This window comes from Phallusia mammillata, unplaced genomic scaffold, assembly GCF_965637545.1.
Source record: "Phallusia mammillata unplaced genomic scaffold, kaPhaMamm4.hap1.1 HAP1_SCAFFOLD_218, whole genome shotgun sequence".
In the NCBI taxonomy this organism is placed as follows: Eukaryota; Metazoa; Chordata; class Ascidiacea; order Phlebobranchia; family Ascidiidae; genus Phallusia; species Phallusia mammillata.
Genome location: NW_027648950.1, coordinates 1 through 21833, shown reverse-complemented (window position 1 = coordinate 21833; position 21833 = coordinate 1). Strand labels below are relative to the sequence as shown.

General features: G+C 34.1%; 1 protein-coding gene and 1 pseudogene across 3 annotated transcripts; both read right to left on the bottom strand.

Moving 5' to 3' along the window:
* Nucleotides 1-1860: 1860 nt before the first annotated feature.
* Nucleotides 1861-17787, bottom strand: LOC145208180 (molybdopterin synthase catalytic subunit-like; annotated as a pseudogene). Its single transcript, XR_013854514.1, has 11 exons — nt 17722-17787; nt 17368-17395; nt 14812-15017; nt 14212-14298; nt 11916-12127; nt 11316-11419; nt 6189-6341; nt 5644-5867; nt 5290-5317; nt 2569-2774; nt 1861-2054 (listed from the first exon to the last, which is right to left on the bottom strand). The product of XR_013854514.1 is annotated as a molybdopterin synthase catalytic subunit-like (transcript).
* An 18-nt stretch (nt 17788-17805) lies between these two features.
* On the bottom strand, nt 17806-19926 carry LOC145208181 (molybdopterin synthase catalytic subunit-like). 2 transcript variants are annotated; one of them, XM_080078889.1, is made up of 3 exons: nt 19466-19920; nt 18267-18420; nt 17806-17977 (listed from the first exon to the last, which is right to left on the bottom strand). In XM_080078889.1, the coding sequence occupies exons 1-3, from the start codon at nt 19479-19481 to the stop codon at nt 17965-17967; spliced, it is 183 nt and encodes a 60-aa protein (XP_079935015.1). In that variant the 5' UTR covers nt 19482-19920; the 3' UTR covers nt 17806-17964. The 2 variants fall into 2 exon arrangements, with proteins under 2 accessions (XP_079935015.1, XP_079935014.1); XM_080078888.1 differs by lacking the exon at nt 17806-17977 and having other exon boundaries at nt 19466-19926.
* Between the last annotated feature and the right edge of the window lie 1907 nt (nt 19927-21833).

The following is a 21833-nucleotide window of genomic DNA, read 5'->3' as shown; positions in this document are numbered from 1 at the left end:
AACACAAGCAAAATCTCAACAACTTATACAGCTGCCTTAAATTTAAGCATCAATACCACTATTCTTTTTTGACAAGTAGCAAGAATCTCAACCAGGGGGAATTTTGTACTCACAAAAGTAGAATTTGTAATTCTCGAATTGGGGTGATTCGGTTTATCATAATCATGGTTCTTTAGCAAATACTTTAGGAATGTATTTTGTTTAGTTTCTGAAATGCAGCCTAAAAATGTTGCTTAATGAACAGGGATTCTCTTTCAACTTGGGCATAGCTCATTTTAGAAAAATAACAGGTACACATTACAAATCACCTAAATGAAAGCAGCCAACAATTGCAATTACACCCAAACCACAAAAGATATAATACTGAAATTCAATGTTCAAAACATGACATATTAACCTAAAAACATACCAGAGTGAAACTGGCCAACAATCGCTATTGCTCTAAACTAAAAAAGATATGATACTAAAATTTTGACACAACATTCTCTGCTTCTTAAGCTTTTCAGCGCATAAACTTTGGCAAAAAAAATTTTTCAGTTAATATTATGCATATTTTAAAATTAATATGCATCGATATGAGCGTCATAACGCCAGGCATACTCCAGAAACGGAGTTTTCTTCTAAACACAAGCTTTAAAATAAGCCCAAACACAATGTTCGAGCAAGTCGGAGACATGTCAAAACATTAATAACAATATGCCATATTCACCCAAACAATATTCGATGTGCGCTGGCCTGATAATTAATGCAGCTCTTTAACATTTACAAGTTTTCTTCTCTACACCCATACCTCTAAAACGAGTTTAAAAACATCAATAAGAAATGGGGATTTTAGGTTTGGCCTGATTCGGCCAAATATAGTCAAATAGGGTAAAAAAAAAATTTGCCGAAGTTGGGGTAAAAAAAAACAATACCCTCACAGCTAACCCAAAAACAAATTTGTAATACTTTCTTTTTCATAAGATGTATTTATTCTGTGCCTAAACAATAAGCCATAAACTATTCTCAGATTTTGTTTTCAGGCAATGTTATGCTGGTTGAAACAACAGTAGTAAAATTTATATGATAAAAAGTCTAACATCCTTTAGAAACTTTATTGCAGATTAAACAAAAAAGACTCCACTTGGGGAGCTTCTATATTTTTTCAGATATCCTGTTGTTCGTTTTTACCCCAAACGGTTCTATAGGAATGGGATAATAAAAAACAATGTATTTTTTGCACCCCAAATTTTTTTATTTGTCACCTGGAAGTTTAGAAAATTAAAAGTAAGTCAATAAAACATGTACTTATTTAAAAAAACTAAAGTTATGGTTTACTTGTTTAAGCTGACAATCAAACCAGGATATTCCAAGTAGCTAAGACATTCATATTATGGTTACCATCTGCTTGGGCAAAATTCCGAAAGGTTCACTAACTTAACTATATTTGGTGACACAAAAGTTTCGTTACAGTGCATTGTGTGGCATGTTGTTACATATTACGAACCCCAAAAGTGCTGTTTTTGAAAAAAAATGAGAACTAGCACAGATATAAAAAGCACAGTTTTGTTTCTAAATAAGTTACATAACAAAAAGTTTTACAATATCCAGTCCTTTTAACACAGTATTGTTAGCTTTCAAGACACAGTGTGGTCACATGAATATAGACAGTATAGTGCATTGTGCATCAAAATCAGCACAGACAACAGTTATAATGCAAGCCTTTTAGGCAAGATTGAAAAACAAACTATAGAATGACTATGTTGCTTAATGCATTTTTAACACAAGATTTAACACAAACTGTATTTTGGTCAACAAACTTAATTCATACCACATACAGATATCAGTGATATTGCACTGTCCATACTACATTACATGTTCTGTCTAATTTAAATGCACTCTTATCTGTACAGTAGAGTTTGATTCTTAACATAGCTGAAACTACAAGACTGTGGTAACTGCACATTGGCAGGAATATTATGTTTTACCTTTGGCAATCCTTCCGGTGCCGTGGCTTGTTGCACAAGTTCTTCCATCTTTTCCACTGAACTCAACGTAACTGAAATCTTCAGTATCTACAAATATGGTTTGTCTAAAAAAATTTCTTTAAAAATAAACGATCTGCATAACACAACCAAAATGATGAAGCTTAACATGATGAACATTTACACAATGCCGTGAAACATCAAAACTAGTTAAAATTTTGTTTTCAAAATTTTTTTTTTTGTTAAAAAATTGTTTTTTACCAATAAAAACTAAACTAAACATTTTCATGCATGTGATTTATGCATTAAACTAGAACAATAAATAAAGCTTCCGCATTGTGAAGTGATTTTGGTTTGCCAAAACTAAGTTCACTCGCCTTGACAACACTAGATTCAGTTGAAAACATCCTAAGAAAAGGGGATTTTAGGTTTAGCCTGATTCGACCGAATATTCAGTTTCGGTCCAAAACTTTTTATGCAGCTTCAGTGCATCACTAATCTAGACCAATACATGTACTATTGCAAATTTGACACAATTTGGTTGTGTAGTGCCATTCGGAGACCAACAACTAAAGCAGCAGCTAATTTCAGCCAAGAGTCTTACCTTTTGAATGATGCAAGTTGGTAGAAAAATCGCTTCAAAAGCCTTTCAGCACCATCTTGGCACAATAATGCGTTAGAGATAGGGTATTTCCCAACACAGAAGCAAAATAATCCAATCTTTTTTATAATAGGCTTGCATAGAAGACTTATGATGGATGTCACTTGCAATCTAGATGATTACATGTTGGATCATGTGACCAAACAAACCTGTTAAACACAGAAAAGTTTAACACCTTACAAGACTAAACAAAAACAATAATAATAATAAACCCAAATTAACACAAGCAAAATCTCAACAGCTTATACAGCTGCCTTAAATTTAAGCATCAATACCACTATTCTTTTTTGCCACCTAGCAAGAATCTCAACCAGGGGGAATTTTGTACTCACAAAAGTAGAATTTGTAATTCTCGAATTGGGTGATTTGGTTTATCATAATCATGGTTCTTTAGCAAATACTTTAGGAATGTATTTTGTTTAGTTTCTGAAATGCAGCCTGAAAATGTTGCTCAATGAACAGGGATTCTCTTTCAACTTGGGCATAGCTCATTTTAGAAAAATAACAGGTACACATTACAAATCACCTAAATGAAAGCAGCCAACAATTGCAATTACACCAAAACCACAAAAGACATAATACTGAAATTAAATATTCATCTAACATATGACATGTTATAAGCTATTGCTGCCAGGCATAATGTATGACTAAGTATTGCTCATCAAATTTGTCCTGCAAGTTATGTCATTATCCTGATGAAGGCGTCTTGTATAGGACGTCGAAACGTCGATTGTTTACAATAAAACTGCTGGATGAGCAATACTTAGTCATATGACATGTTAACCTAAAAAAATGCAGAGTTTTCTCCTAAACACCAGCTTTAAAATAAGCCCAAACACAATGTTCGAGCAAATCGGAGTCATGTCAAAATATTAACAACAATATGCCAGTGCATCGAAAGTCATTTCAGGGCGCACCTGTTTTTTGTAAAAAAACGGAAGCTATTGGCGTACCACCTGAAAAACCTTCATGTACCACTAGTGGTATGCGTACCACATGTTGGGAACCACTGCTCTACACCCATACCTTTAAAATGAGCCATTACTTGTACTATTAGCAAATCGGAAGCAGCACCTGATACATGCGACAGCGCTAAAATTTTACTTTGCTCTTTTGATTTTGTATGTTATATTCTCTACAGTCATATCAATTAAATGAGCCATTGCTGAATATTCTAGCAGCAAAGGGACTGTAACAAACTTATGATTAAAAAACTAAAAAACAATGTCCACAATCACTTTAGCATGTCATGTTCTGTATAGTTTAAAATTAGCCATTGCTGAATGTTCTAGCAACAAGGTGCCTATAACAAATTCACGATTGTAAATTCATAATTAACAAGTCAAAATCAATCGAAAAAATATTCAATGTGCACTGGCCCCAAAATTCAACTGATTTAATTCTGCATGTCATATTATCTACACTCATATCTTTAAAATGAGCCATCGCTGATGGTTCTAGCAGCAAGTGACCAATCTGCGATTCAAAAATTGTCGTAATTGCAATTGTTGGCTGGTTTCACATAGGTTTACAAATCGTGCAAGCCAGAAAACATAATTAGTTAATACAACATCATCCAGTCGTCATAAGACAGCGCTGCCAACTTAATTTGAAACTCAAACTCGCCCGAATGCCATTATAAAACGGGTTAACCAATGATTTTGCCTTTTAAGTTTAAATTATCTGCCACAACGCAAATTAAAGCAATCACAAACCGTCAAGCAACAAGTGATGGCGCAAGGTTTTATTTTCACAGTCATTCAATTAATATTTTTCGCGAGTAACTTTTTGCGGATGTTAATTTTGTTTTGTAGTTTGCAATCGGCAAAAGGTCATCGCGAAATCAATTCAAAGTAAAAAATATATTCGTATCTATTGATTGGCCCAATTTTGTATTGGACATAGCCTTCAGTAGCTATGATTCGACATGGAAACTTCTGGAAAAATATTACGTCATAAGTAAACACTGAAATCATATTTGCAAGACTCTACATTTATTACGTCACATTTATTAGATTTAGAAAACTTTACAAACAAAGATTTTTAACAAACTGCGGTCAATTAAAACACCAAGTACTATTTTAACTCCAACTGTGCAATTAACGCACAAATTGTCGCATTCGAAAACAAGAGCGTTTGGTTAATCGCAAAACTTTCATGTCATGGTCATTGGAGCGTGACTAAATTTCCCAAAACGCTCGTAAACAAACAACTTTGACAAATCACAACGTTAAAAATAAATTATGTTGTTAGCAAACAACATGTGATTTTATGGATTCCCTTTATTTTATGTTTAAATTAATCTTAATCTGCATTCTCAAGTATAAACACAGGGACAATAGTTATGGCAAACACGGTTTTAGGAGCAGTAGTTATGACGGACGCCGCCCCAGAACTTTTTTTTCATTTTAACATCTGCATGATAGAAGAAGTAGCTTAGCGTTGGCATTTAAAGTATTTTGCTATGTTATAATCCAAGCGACCACGCGCTTATCCCAACATAAATTTGCACTTTCCCTAAAACCTGTACGGAGAGTTTTAGTTTCGCACAAAACAATTACATTTACATAACGGCCCAGAGGTTTTCAACTTTGCCTTTTGCCAGAATAACTAAAATTACCAACAAAAGCAAACCAATCCAATACATTTTCGGTGGGAACTTACCTCTTGCGAATAAATACTCTCGCCGAACCTGTTAAAATATTAACATCTTCCATCAGTAAGTTTTATTGGTTGCAATATTAAACCTTTAAATTAGTGAGGGGGTTTGATGAATCTGTTTGTTAAAGGAGAAGAAACAAATAAATCACAAAAGTAAACAAGTTTCAAATTTGCAATGCAAAAAAATTGCCAAAAACAAAATAGAACCTTATTAGCCACAACCCTGTTCACGTTGTAAACTATTTGACCATGTATAACTTAATCAAAATATTAAAAGCACCATTAGGCAAAAAATTGCAATCAGAAATGCAAAAACCACTATTTGACAAAAACAAAATTACAATGAACTTCATGTACATGTTGCTTGGAGGTGACAACAGAGTGAAGTTCGTTTAGAAATCTTCCAGGTGCACTCTTTGTTTTCCATCCATTCTGTTGTGCCATCGTTATACACCTCCTTCTTCCAAATTGGAACGGTGGCTTTCAATGTGTCGATACAAAACTGTGTTGCTGCGAGTGCATCAACTCGATGAGGTGAGGAAATCGCAATCACAATACACGCCGCTTTAACTGGGACAGTCCTAAACATCAAATCTTAAACTAAATCTTTCTTCTAAAATGAAACAACTTTTAAAACCTAGGATTTTTACTTTAACACATTTCCCCTAAAAAAGCTCCTTAAGCTTCAGCAAGTTGTTGTTAAGTACAATAACTACAATCATCAAGTGTAATTTGGCAAAATTAAATTGAATTTTTCCTAGAGACAATTGATTTTAATGAAACATCTACCATCTGCAAGAGTTTTAATTACACTTTTTATGCCATAATTGCATCACATAACCCATAGAATCATTATTTTCAGTAAAGGTCTATAATACGGAATGCCAAATATCGTAACCAACCCAAGTCTGTGGTGAACTGCAATGTTTTTTATCTCCTGCCATCGTTCCTGCGTCTGGTTGCAAAATTTTTCACTTCTTTTTCTGCCATTTCTTGGTAGCACTCGTAATTAAGTTGTACGACATGTCGACCATTCATCAAATCACGAGTTGTTCCTGTGAAATATATATCTCAACTAGAAGAGTGGCTTTCTGATATACTTCCATTTTATATATTCTATACGATATTTACCAATTTACTATACACATCATTTGATCTACACATATGATTGTTTTTGTAAACAAAAACTAATGGGTCCCCACACGCATGTTTGTGCGGATTTACGGTAAACAAATGTTGCGGTGATTTTTACATTCTTAAGGACAAATTTTTAGAAAGCATTAACCCAACAATAAAAAAAATTGTTCGTATTCTTTTTGCACTATTATTGTCATGTAATTACAAAAACATTAAAAAAACGTAACAAAGACTTAAATCTAATCTCTTGCTTTAACCCAGATATAGTCCTCCAAGGTCGGGCAATTTTTTTGAGAAAGCTGTAACAGTTGTGTTACAGACACTTTAAATTAAAAAGCAATTTGCTACAAGTGTATACATAACAAATTGTTTTTCATATAACTTTGTTTCGCAAAATGAGTACCATTGACCTGTAGTAACCTCTCAGGGTGCACACGCCAAACGACTGTTTGACCTTTTGACACCGTTTTCAATAGCACGCCGTCATTCGTGTTCAACAATACTGTTAAGCCTAATTTATACATGCCTTGAGTATTGACTCCTAAATTGATTGTTAAAAAAACGCTACGTTATGAAGAAAGTTCTGAGCTGTGTTTGTAATACCGACAAGTTGACCTTAAGTAACCCGTGATCATGCGGCGGCCAACCTGACAGCGAGCATTTAAAAAAACATTTATTTGGCAAAAAAGTCAAGTTAATTTTTTCATCTTAACTTTTATTAACAAAGTTTTTCTTGACATATACAAAACCGAAGCACGGTTATTAGGCTTAAATCACGTCATAGGTGTAAAACCTTCGCCAAAACTAAAAATGTGAGTGATAACTTAATAAAACGACATAGCATTGCTGTGCAAAACAGCTGATTTCTAATCACTGAAACGATGTCTCGTAAAATGTCTGTCCGACGTCAAGCTGAGCCCTCCCGCTATCGTAAACCAGTGAGTTACTCTCTTGGTACTTCTGCCTACAGTGTCTTTCTTGACCAAACGAGCGTTAGACACATTTACGTTTCGGGGGCCTGTGGGTGAACCTCTGGGTCATACGGGGTCAAAATTCACATGGACCATCTTTAGACCAATATCTGTAATGTGTGTAAAATTGAAAAAGTTTGAACCATTCTTTCTTGACCAAAACGTGGGAACAATAGCCGCGCTAAAAATTTCACGTTTTGGGGTGCTGTGGGTGAACCGAGGGATCAAACGGGGTCAAAATTCACATGGACCATCTTTAGACCAATACCTATTATGTGTGTCAATTTGAAAAACTTTGAACCATTCTTTCTTGACCAAAACGTGGGAACAAATCCGCGCTAAAAATTTCACGTTTTGGGGGGCTGTGGGTGAACCGAGGGATCAAACGGGGTCAAAATTTACATGGACCATCTTTAGACCAATATCTGTAATGTGTGTAAATTTGAAAAAGTTTGAACCATTCTTTGTTGACCAAAACGAGGGAACAAATCTGCGTTAGAAAGAAAAAAAGAAAAAAAGAAAAAAGAAAAAAGAAAAACGAAAGAAGAAAAAAAGAAAAAAGAAAAAAAGAAAAAAAAAATATAGACAAAAACAATATGTGTCCCCTTCATGGAAGGGGACCCATAATAAGTTGATGCTGAAACATTTAAAAAATCACCCAAACCCAAAAGTCATAACTGGAAGTTGTTAAAACAAAAATGGAGACGTAATTGGTGCGGCAACATAAGCAAATTTTAAACTAGCACAGCATTATACAGATACAAATAAATACATGTTAACATGTATTTGTATACAGCTATTAACATGCATTTGTATACAGCTATCAACTAACGTTGTACACAGCAGCTGTTAACATGTAATAGAAAATAAGTAAAATGGTAAAAAAATCATAAAAAACTTTCTCCTGGATGTCTCCAGCTTTGGTAACTGGACTAAAAGCACTTTATTAGCCTAAGAAATATCTGAATTAAAGAACTTATATATCAACTTATACACACAACTAACACAAATTACAGCACAGAATGTTTTTGTTCATGGTAAAAATTAAACCAACAGCCTAAAAACATTGCTGAACTAACAGGAATTTATTTACATTTTGGCATTGCCTATGCAAAACCAATGGGGACTGAAAATGCTTTGAGCAGGCAGTAAATGATCTACACTAGTGATGTACCGAAGTTTTGGTAGGCAGAAACATTTCGGCCGAATTTTTCGTTTTCCAATGTTTCAGTTAGGACAAAAACACACTTTTTTATTGCATGGAATTGAAGCCTTAATTTTCATTTAAGCCAATATGAAACATCATAGATTAGCTATTTGTTGCATCTCTAAAATACAAGCAATGTTGTCTGCAAAATATCACAAATTTAGTTTTTTGGTTTGTCGAAATTAAGTTCACTCGGATCAACAACACTAGATAAAAACATCCATAAGAAATGGGGATTTTAGGTTTGGTCTGATTCGGCCTAATATCCAGTTTTGGTCCGAACCTTTTTAGGCGAGTTCAGTACATCACTAATCTGGACTAATACATGTACGATTGCAAATTTGACACAATTTGGTTGTGTAGTGCCATTCGGAGACCAACAACTAAAGCAGCAGCTAATTTCTGCCGAGAGTCTTACCTTTTGAATGATGCATGTTGGTAGTAAAAGCCTGTCAGCACCATAAGCCTGTCAGCACCATCTTGGAACAATGGTGCATTACCGATAGGGTATTTCCCAACATAGAAGCAAAATAATCCAATCTTTTTTATAATAGGCCTGCATAGAAGACTCATGATGGATGTCACTTGCAATCTAGATGATGACATGTTGGATCATGTGACCAAACAAACCTGTTAAACACAGAAAAGTTTAACACCTTATAAGACTAAACAAAAACAATAATAATAATCCCAAACTAACACAAGCAAAATCTCAACAACTTATACAGCTGCCTTAAATTTAAGCATCAATACCACTATTCTTGCAAGAATCTCAACCAGGGGGAATTTTGTACTCACAAAAGTAGAATTTGTAATTCTCGAATTGGGGTGATTCGGTTTATCATAATCATGGTTCTTTAGCAAATACTTTAGGAATGTATTTTGTTTAGTTTCTGAAATGCAGCCTAAAAATGTTGCTCAATGAACAGGGATTCTCTTTCAACTTGGGCATAGCTCATTTTAGAAAAATAACAGGTACACATTACAAATCACTTAAATGAAAGCAGCCAACAATTGCAATTACACCCAAACCACAAAAGATATAATACTGAAATTCAATGTTCAAAACATGACATATTAACCTAAAAACATACCAGAGTGAAACTGGACAAACAATCGCTAATTGCTCTAAACTAAAAAATATATGATACTAAAATTTTGACACAACATTCTCTGCTTCTTAAGCTTTTCAGCGCATAAACTTTGGCAAAAAAATTTTTTCAGTTAATATTATGCATATTTTAAAATTAATATGCATCGATATGAGCGTCATAACGCCAGGCGTACTCCAGAAACGGAGTTTTCTTCTAAACACAAGCTTTAAAATAAGCCCAAACACAATGTTCGAGCAAGTCGGAGACATGTCGAAATATTAATAACAATATGCCATATTCACCCAAACAATATTCGATGTGCGCTGGCCTGATAATTAATGCAGCTCTTTAACATTTACAAGTTTTCTTCCCTACACCCATACCTCTAAAACGAGTTTGAAAACATCAATAAGAAATAGGGATTTTAGGTTTGGCCTGATTCGGCCAAATATAGTCAAATAGGGTAAAAAAAAATTGCCGAAGTTGGGGTAAAAAAAACATACAGTCACAGCTAACCCAAAAACAAATTTGCTTGGTGACCGGCTGATTCGGTATGGCGCCTTCAATGGGCCTGGCGTACTGTGATTCAAAAACAAATTTGTAATACTTTCTTTTTCATAAGATGTATTTATTCTGTGCCTAAACAATAAGCCATAAACCATTCTCAGATTTTGTTTTCAGGCAATGTTATGCTGGTTGAAACAACAGTAGTAAAATTTATATGATAAAAAGTCTAACATCCTTTAGAAACTTTATTGCAGATTAAACAAAAAATACTCCACTTGGGGAGCTTCTATATTTTTTCAGATATCCTGTTGTTCGTTTTTACCCCAAACGGTTCTATAGGAATGGGGTAATAAAAAACAATGTATTTTTTGCACCCCAAATTTTTTATTTGTCACCTGGAAGTTTAGAAAATTAAAAGTAAGTCAATAAAACATGTACTTATTTAAAAAAACTAAAGTTATGGTTTACTTGTTTAAGCTGACAATCACACCAGGATATTACAAGTAGCTAAGACATTCATATTATGGTTACCATCTGCTTGGGCAAAATTCCGAAAGGTTCATTAACTATCTTTGCTGACACAAAAGTTTCGTTACAGTGCATTGTGTGGCATGTTGTTACATATTACGAACCCCAAAAGTGCTGTTTTTGAAAAAAAATGAGAACTAGCACAGATATAAAAAGCACAGTTTTGTTTCTAAATAAGTTACATAACAAAAAGTTTTACAATATCCAGTCCTTTTAACACAGTATTGTTAGCTTTCAAGACACAGTGCGGTCACATGAATATAGACAGTATAGTGCATTGTGCATCAAAATCAGCACAGACAACAGTTATAATGCAAGCCTTTTAGGCAAGATTGAAAAACAAACTATAGAATGACTATGTTGCTTAATGCATTTTTAACACAAGATTTAACACAAACTGTATTTTGGTCAACAGACTTAATTCATACCACATACAGATATCAGTGATATTGCACTGTCCATACTACATTACATGTTCTGTCTAATTTAGATGCACTCTTATCTGTACAGTAGAGTTTGATTCTTAACATAGCTGAAACTACAAGACTGTGGTAAGTGCACATTGGCAGGAATATTATGTTTTACCTTTGGCAATCCTTCCGGTGGCGTGGCTTGTTGCACAAGTTCTTCCATCTTTTCCACTGAACTCAACGTAACTGAAATCTTCAGTATCTACAAATATGGTTTGTCTAAAAAAATTTCTTTAAAAATAAACGATCTGCATAACACAACCAAAATGATGAAGCTTAACATGATGAACATTTACACAATGCCGTGAAACATCAAAACTAGTTAAAATTTTGTTTTTAAAATTTTTTTTTTGTTAAAAAATTTTTTTTACCAATAAAAACTAAACTAAACATTTTCATGCATGTGATTTATGCATTAAACTAGAACAATAAATAAAGCTTCCGCATTGTGAAGTGATTTTGGTTTGCCAAAACTAAGTTCACTCGCCTTGACAACACTAGATTCAGTTAAAAACATCCATAAGAAATGGGGATTTTAGGTTTAGCCTGATTCGACCGAATATTCAGTTTCGGTCCAAAACTTTTTATGCAGCTTCAGTGCATCACTAATCTAGACCAATACATGTACTATTGCAAATTTGACACAATTTGGTTGTGTAGTGCCATTCGGAGACCAACAACTAAAGCAGCAGCTAATTTCTGCCGAGAGTCTTACCTTTTGAATGATGCATGTTGGTAGTAAAAGCCTGTCAGCACCATAAGCCTGTCAGCACCATCTTGGAACAATGGTGCATTACCGATAGGGTATTTCCCAACATAGAAGCAAAATAATCCAATCTTTTTTATAATAGGCCTGCATAGAAGACTCATGATGGATGTCACTTGCAATCTAGATGATGACATGTTGGATCATGTGACCAAACAAACCTGTTAAACACAGAAAAGTTTAACACCTTATAAGACTAAACAAAAACAATAATAATAATCCCAAACTAACACAAGCAAAATCTCAACAACTTATACAGCTGCCTTAAATTTAAGCATCAATACCACTATTCTTGCAAGAATCTCAACCAGGGGGAATTTTGTACTCACAAAAGTAGAATTTGTAATTCTCGAATTGGGGTGATTCGGTTTATCATAATCATGGTTCTTTAGCAAATACTTTAGGAATGTATTTTGTTTAGTTTCTGAAATGCAGCCTAAAAATGTTGCTCAATGAACAGGGATTCTCTTTCAACTTGGGCATAGCTCATTTTAGAAAAATAACAGGTACACATTACAAATCACTTAAATGAAAGCAGCCAACAATTGCAATTACACCCAAACCACAAAAGATATAATACTGAAATTCAATGTTCAAAACATGACATATTAACCTAAAAACATACCAGAGTGAAACTGGACAAACAATCGCTAATTGCTCTAAACTAAAAAATATATGATACTAAAATTTTGACACAACATTCTCTGCTTCTTAAGCTTTTCAGCGCATAAACTTTGGCAAAAAAATTTTTTCAGTTAATATTATGCATATTTTAAAATTAATATGCATCGATATGAGCGTCATAACGCCAGGCGTACTCCAGAAACGGAGTTTTCTTCTAAACACAAGCTTTAAAATAAGCCCAAACACAATGTTCGAGCAAGTCGGAGACATGTCGAAATATTAATAACAATATGCCATATTCACCCAAACAATATTCGATGTGCGCTGGCCTGATAATTAATGCAGCTCTTTAACATTTACAAGTTTTCTTCCCTACACCCATACCTCTAAAACGAGTTTGAAAACATCAATAAGAAATAGGGATTTTAGGTTTGGCCTGATTCGGCCAAATATAGTCAAATAGGGTAAAAAAAAATTGCCGAAGTTGGGGTAAAAAAAACATACAGTCACAGCTAACCCAAAAACAAATTTGCTTGGTGACCGGCTGATTCGGTATGGCGCCTTCAATGGGCCTGGCGTACTGTGATTCAAAAACAAATTTGTAATACTTTCTTTTTCATAAGATGTATTTATTCTGTGCCTAAACAATAAGCCATAAACCATTCTCAGATTTTGTTTTCAGGCAATGTTATGCTGGTTGAAACAACAGTAGTAAAATTTATATGATAAAAAGTCTAACATCCTTTAGAAACTTTATTGCAGATTAAACAAAAAATACTCCACTTGGGGAGCTTCTATATTTTTTCAGATATCCTGTTGTTCGTTTTTACCCCAAACGGTTCTATAGGAATGGGGTAATAAAAAACAATGTATTTTTTGCACCCCAAATTTTTTATTTGTCACCTGGAAGTTTAGAAAATTAAAAGTAAGTCAATAAAACATGTACTTATTTAAAAAAACTAAAGTTATGGTTTACTTGTTTAAGCTGACAATCACACCAGGATATTACAAGTAGCTAAGACATTCATATTATGGTTACCATCTGCTTGGGCAAAATTCCGAAAGGTTCATTAACTATCTTTGCTGACACAAAAGTTTCGTTACAGTGCATTGTGTGGCATGTTGTTACATATTACGAACCCCAAAAGTGCTGTTTTTGAAAAAAAATGAGAACTAGCACAGATATAAAAAGCACAGTTTTGTTTCTAAATAAGTTACATAACAAAAAGTTTTACAATATCCAGTCCTTTTAACACAGTATTGTTAGCTTTCAAGACACAGTGCGGTCACATGAATATAGACAGTATAGTGCATTGTGCATCAAAATCAGCACAGACAACAGTTATAATGCAAGCCTTTTAGGCAAGATTGAAAAACAAACTATAGAATGACTATGTTGCTTAATGCATTTTTAACACAAGATTTAACACAAACTGTATTTTGGTCAACAGACTTAATTCATACCACATACAGATATCAGTGATATTGCACTGTCCATACTACATTACATGTTCTGTCTAATTTAGATGCACTCTTATCTGTACAGTAGAGTTTGATTCTTAACATAGCTGAAACTACAAGACTGTGGTAAGTGCACATTGGCAGGAATATTATGTTTTACCTTTGGCAATCCTTCCGGTGGCGTGGCTTGTTGCACAAGTTCTTCCATCTTTTCCACTGAACTCAACGTAACTGAAATCTTCAGTATCTACAAATATGGTTTGTCTAAAAAAATTTCTTTAAAAATAAACGATCTGCATAACACAACCAAAATGATGAAGCTTAACATGATGAACATTTACACAATGCCGTGAAACATCAAAACTAGTTAAAATTTTGTTTTTAAAATTTTTTTTTTGTTAAAAAATTTTTTTTACCAATAAAAACTAAACTAAACATTTTCATGCATGTGATTTATGCATTAAACTAGAACAATAAATAAAGCTTCCGCATTGTGAAGTGATTTTGGTTTGCCAAAACTAAGTTCACTCGCCTTGACAACACTAGATTCAGTTAAAAACATCCATAAGAAATGGGGATTTTAGGTTTAGCCTGATTCGACCGAATATTCAGTTTCGGTCCAAAACTTTTTATGCAGCTTCAGTGCATCACTAATCTAGACCAATACATGTACTATTGCAAATTTGACACAATTTGGTTGTGTAGTGCCATTCGGAGACCAACAACTAAAGCAGCAGCTAATTTCAGCCAAGAGTCTTACCTTTTGAATGATGCAAGTTGGTAGAAAAATCGCTTCAAAAGCCTTTCAGCACCATCTTGGCACAATAATGCGTTAGAGATAGGGTATTTCCCAACACAGAAACAAAATTATCCAATCTTTTTTATAATAGGCTTGCATAGAAGACTTATGATGGATGTCACTTGCAATCTAGATGATTACATGTTGGATCATGTGACCAAACAAACCTGTTAAACACAGAAAAGTTTAACACCTTATAAGACTAAACAAAAACAATAATAATAATAAACCCAAATTAACACAAGCAAAATCTCAACAGCTTATACAGCTGCCTCAAATTTAAGCATCAATACCACTATTCTTTTTGCCACCTAGCAAGAATCTCAACCAGGGGGAATTTTGTACTCACAAAAGTAGAATTTTTAATTCTCGAATTGGGTGATTTGGTTTATCATAATCATGGTTCTTTAGCAAATACTTTAGGAATGTATTTTGTTTAGTTTCTGAAATGCAGCCTGAAAATGTTGCTCAATGAACAGGGATTCTCTTTCAACTTGGGCATAGCTCATTTTAGAAAAATAACAGGTACACATTACAAATCACCTAAATGAAAGCAGCCAACAATTGCAATTACACCAAAACCACAAAAGACATAATACTGAAATTAAATATTCATCTAACATATGACATGTTAACCTAAAAAAATGCAGAGTTTTCTCCTAAACACCAGCTTTAAAATCAGCCCAAACACAATGTTCGAGCAAATCGGAGTCATGTCAAAATATTAACAACAATATGCCAGTGCATCGAAAGTCATTTCAGGGCGCACCTGTTTTTTGTAAAAAAACGGAAGCTACTGGCGTACCACCTGAAAAACCTTCATGTACCACTAGTGGTATGCGTACCACATGTTGGGAACCACTGCTCTACACCCATACCTTTAAAATGAGCCATTACTTGTACTATTAGCAAATTGGAAGCAGCACCTGATACATGCGACAGCGCTAAAATTTAACTTTGCTCTTTTGATTTTGTATGTTATATTCTCTACAGTCATATCAATTAAATGAGCCATTGCTGAATATTCTAGCAGCAAAGGGACTGTAACAAACTTATGATTAAAAAACTAAAAAACAATGTCCACAATCACTTTAGCATGTCATGTTCTGTCTAGTTCAAAATTAGCCATTGCTGAATGTTCTAGCAACAAGGTGCCTATAACAAATTCACGATTGTAAATTCATAATTAACAAGTCAAAATCAATCGAAAAAATATTCAATGTGCACTGGCCCTAAAATTCAACTGATTTAATTCTGCATGTCATATTATCTACACTCATATCTTTAAAATGAGCCATCGCTGATGGTTCTAGCAACAAGTGACCAATCTGCGATTCAAAAATTGTCGTAATTGCAATTGTTGGCTGGTTTCACATAGGTTTACAAATCGTGCAAGCCAGAAAACATAATTAGTTAATACAACATCATCCAGTCGTCATAAGACAGCGCTGCCAACTTAATTTGAAACTCAAACTCGCCCGAATGCCATTATAAAACGGGTTAACCAATGATTTTGCCTTTTAAGTTTAAATTATCTGCCACAACGCAAATTAAAGCAATCACAAACTGTCAAGCAACAAGTGATGGCGCAAGGTTTTATTTTCACAGTCATTCAATTAATTTTTTTCGCGAGTAACTTTTTTCGGATGTTAATTTTGTTTTGTAGTTTGCAATCGGCAAAAGGTCATCGCGAAATCAATTCAAAGTAAAAAATATATTCGTATCTATTGATTGGCCCAATTTTGAATTGGACATAGCCTTCAGTAGCTATGATTCGACATGGAAACTTCTGGAAAAATATTACGTCATAAGTAAACACTGAAATCATATTTGCAAGACTCTACATTTATTACGTCACATTTATTAGATTTAGAAAACTTTACAAACAAAGATTTTTAACAAACTGCGGTCAATTAAAACACCAAGTACTATTGTAACTCCAACGATGCAATTAACGCCCAAATTGTCGCATTCGAAAACAAGAGCGTTTGGTTAATCGCAAAACTTTCATGTCATGGTCATTGGAGCGTGACTAAATTTCCCAAAACGCTCGTAAACAAACAACTTTGACAAATCACAACGTTAAAAAATAAATTATGTTGTTAGCAAACAACATGTGATTTTATGGATTCCCTTTATTTTATGTTTAAATTAATCTTAATCTGCATTCTCAAGTATAAACACAGGGACAACAGTTATGGCAAACACGGTTTTAGGAGCAGCAGTTATGACGGACGCCGCCCCAGAATTTTTTTTTCATTTTAACATCTGCATGATAGAAGAAGTAGCTTAGCGTTGGCATTTAAAGTATTTTGCTATGTTATAATCCAAGCGACCACGCGCTTATCCCAACATAAATTTGCACTTTCCCTAAAACCTGTACGGAGAGTTTTAGTTTTGCACAAAACAATTACATTTACATAACGGCCCAGAGGATTTCAACTTTGCCTTTTGCCAGAATAACTAAAATTACCAACAAAAGCAAACCAATCCAATACATTTTCGGTGGGAACTTACCTCTTGCGAATAAATACTCTCGCCGAACCTGTTAAAATATTAACATCTTCCATCAGTAAGTTTTATTGGTTGCAATATTAAACCTTTAAATTAGTGAGGGGTTTTTATGAATCTGTTTGTTAAAGGAGAAGAAACAAATAAATCACAAAAGTAAACAAGTTTCAAATTTGCAAGGCAAAAAAATTGCCAAAAACAAAATAGAACCTTATTAGCCACAACCCTGTTCACGTTGTAAACTATTTGACCACGTATAACTTAATCAAAATATTAAAAGCACCATTAGGCAAAAAATTGCAATCAGAAATGCAAAAACCACTATTTGACAAAAACAAAATTACAATGAACTTCATGTACATGTTGCTTGGAGGTGACAACAGAGTCAAGTTCGTTTAGAAATCTTCCAGGTGCACTCTTTGTTTTCCATCCATTCTGTTGTGCCATCGTTATACACCTCCTTCTTCCAAATTGGAACGGTGGCTTTCAATGTGTCGATACAAAACTGTGTTGCTGCGAGTGCATCAACTCGATGAGGTGAGGAAATCGCAATCACAATACACGCCTCTTTAACTGGGACAGTCCCAAACATCAAATCTTAAACTAAATCTTTCTTCTAAAATGAAACAACTTTTAAAACCTAGGATTTTTACTTTAACACATTTCCCCTAAAAAAGCTCCTTAAGCTTCAGCAAGTTGTTGTTAAGTACAATAACTACAATCATCAAGTGTAATTTGGCAAAATTAAATTGAATTTTTCCTAGAGACAATTGATTTTAATGAAACATCTACCATCTGCAAGAGTTTTAATTACACTTTTTATGCCATAATTGCATAACATAACCCATAGAATCATTATTTTCAGTAAAGGTCTATAATACGGAATGCCAAATATCGTAACCAACCCAAGTCTGTGGTGAACTGCAATGTTTTTTATCTCCTGCCATCGTTCCTGCGTCTGGTTGCAAAATTTTTTCACTTCTTTTTCTGCCATTTCTTGGTAGCACTCGTAATTAAGTTGTACGACATGTCGACCATTCATCAAATCACGAGTTGTTCCTGTGAAATATATATCTCAATAAGTTGATGCTGAAACATTTAAAAAATCACCCAAACCCAAAAGTCATAACTGGAAGTTGTTAAAACAAAAATGGAGACGCAATTGGTGCGGCAACATAAGCAAATTTTAATATAGCACAGCATTATACAGATACAAATAAATACATGTTAACATGTATTTGTATACAGCTATTAACATGCATTTGTATACAGCTATCAACTAACGTTGTACACAGCAGCTGTTAACATGTAATAGAAAATAAGTAAAATGGTAAAAAAATCATAAAAAACTTTCTCCTGGATGTCTCCAGCTTTGGTAACTGGACTAAAAGCACTTTATTAGCCTAAGAAATATCTGAATTAAAGAACTTATATATCAACTTATACACACAACTAACACAAATTACAGCACAGAATGTTTTTGTTCATGGTAAAAATTAAACCAACAGCCTGAAAACATTGCTGAACTAACAGGAGTTTATTTACATTTTGGCATTGCCTATGCAAAACCAATGGGGACTGAAAATGCTTTGAGCAGGCAGTAAATGATCTACACTAGTGATGTACCGAAGTTTTGGTAGGCAGAAACATTTCGGCCGAATTTTTCGTTTTCCAATGTTTCAGTTAGGACAAAAACACACTTTTTTATTGGATGGAATTGAAGCCTTAATTTTCATTTAAGCCAATATGAAACATCATAGATTAGCTATTTGTTGCATCTCTAAAATACAAGCAATGTTGTCTGCAAAATATCACAAGTTTAGTAAAGCTTCCGCATTGTGAAGTGATTTTGGTTTGTCGAAATTAAGTTCACTCGGATCAACAACACTAGATCCAGTTAAAAACATCCATAAGAAATGGGGATTTTAGATCTGGTCTGATTCGGCCTAATATCCAGTTTTGGTCCGAACCTTTTTCGGCGAGTTCAGTACATCACTAATTTGACTAATACATGTACGATTGCAAATTTGACACAATTTGGTTGTGTAGTGCCACTCGGAGACTAACAACTAAAGCAGCAGCTAATTTCTGCCCAGAGTCTTACCTTTTGAATGATGCATGTTGATAGAAAAATCGCTTCACAAGCCTGTCAGCACCATCTTGGAACAATGGTGCATTACCGATAGGGTATTTCCCAACATAGAAACAAAATAATCCAATCTTTTTTATAATAGGCCTGCATAGAAGACTCATGATGGATGTCACTTGCAATCCAGATGATGACATGTTGGATCATGTGACCAAACAAACCTGTTAAACACAGAAAAGTTTAACACCTTATAAGACTAAACAAAAACAATAATAATAAACCCAAACTAGAAAAGTGGCTTTCTGATATACTTCCATTTTATATATTCTATACGACATTTACCAACTTACTACACTATACACAATTTATCTATATGTATGATTGTTTTTGCAAGCAAAAACGAATGGGTCCCCACACGCGCGTTTATGCGGATTTACGGTAAACCTATGTTGCGGTTACTTTTAGATTTTGTAGATAAAAGCATTAACTTAACTTTAAATTTTTTTGTCCATATTCTTTTTGCATCATTATTGTCATATAATTACAAAAAAAAAACGGTGAAAAAGAACGGGAAAAATACTTTCAATTTAATCTCTTGCTTTGACCTTGATATTGTCGTTCAAGTTCAGTATTTAAACATAAATTTTCCTAGAAAGCCTTAACTGTTATATTAGACACTATATAAAAAAGTCGTTTGCTACAAAGGTATATATACATAACAACCTGGTTTTCACTTAACTTCGTTTCGCAAAAGCGACCATTTAATGACCTTTTTACACTGTTTTTAACAGCATGCAGTCCTCAGTGTTCAACAATACCGTTTAGCCTAATTTATACATGACTTAAGTACTGATTCTTGAATTGATTTGTCAAAAATAAAGAAGATACGTTATGACGAAAAATTCGTAACTGTGTTGTAATGCCTACAAGTTGACCTTTAGTGACCCGTGGTTATGCGACGGCCAAGCTGACAACGAGAATTTAAAGACCATTTATCGTGGCGTTCTAAAAAGTTAAGTTTATTTTTCATATTTATGTTGATCAATGACGTTTTGCCCGACATAAACGAAACCGAAGTACGTTTATTGAGATTAAATTACGTCTTAGGTGTAAAACCTTCGCCAAAACTGAAAATGCGTGTAGTAACTCAATAAAACGACACAGCATTGCTGCACACAAAAACAGCTGATTTCTAATCACCCAAACGACTGTCTCGTAAAACACGTCTGTCCGGACGTCAAGCTGAGCACTCCCGCTCTGCGGCCTTAATCGTAAACCAGTGAATTCCTCCCTTGGGACTTATATCGGACTGACAGGGTACACATATTATGGGTTGTAAAGGTAACTGGCAAAATTTTAAATACTAAACGAATAGCCTGCTTAAACAATGTTCCAATATTTCTGCACCATAGGGCTTCTGCTTTAGCAAGTATAGCCGATTTAAAAATTTCACGTTTTGGGGGGCTGTGGGTGAACCGAGGGATCAAACGGGGTCAAAATTCACATGGACCATCTTTAGACCAATATCTATAATGTGTGTAAATTTGAAAAAGTTTGAACCATTCTTTCTTGACCAAAACGTGGGAACAATAGCCGCGCTAAAAATTTCACGTTTTGGGGAGCTGTGGGTGAACTGAGGGATCAAACGGGGTCAAAATTCACATGGACCATCTTTAGACCAATATCTGTAATGTGTGTAAATTTGAAAAAGTTTGAACCATTCTTTCTTGACCAAAACGTGGGAACAAATCCGCGTTAGACGGAAAAAAAGAAAAAAAAAAAATAAGAAAAAAAAAAAAAATACAGACAAAAACAATATGTGTCCCCTTCAGGGAAGGGGACCCATAATTAACACAAGCAAAATCTCAACAACTTATACAGCTGCCTTAAATTTAAGCATCAATACCACTATTCTTTTTTGACAAGTAGCAAGAATCTCAACCAGGGGGAATTTTGTACTCACAAAAGTAGAATTTGTAATTCTCGAATTGGGGTGATTCGGTTTATCATAATCATGGTTCTTTAGCAAATACTTTAGGAATGTATTTTGTTTAGTTTCTGAAATGCAGCCTAAAAATGTTGCTTAATGAACAGGGATTCTCTTTCAACTTGGGCATAGCTCATTTTAGAAAAATAACAGGTACACATTACAAATCACCTAAATGAAAGCAGCCAACAATTGCAATTACACCCAAACCACAAAAGATATAATACTGAAATTCAATGTTCAAAACATGACATATTAACCTAAAAACATACCAGAGTGAAACTGGCCAACAATCGCTATTGCTCTAAACTAAAAAAGATATGATACTAAAATTTTGACACAACATTCTCTGCTTCTTAAGCTTTTCAGCGCATCACTTTGTCAAAAAAAATTTTT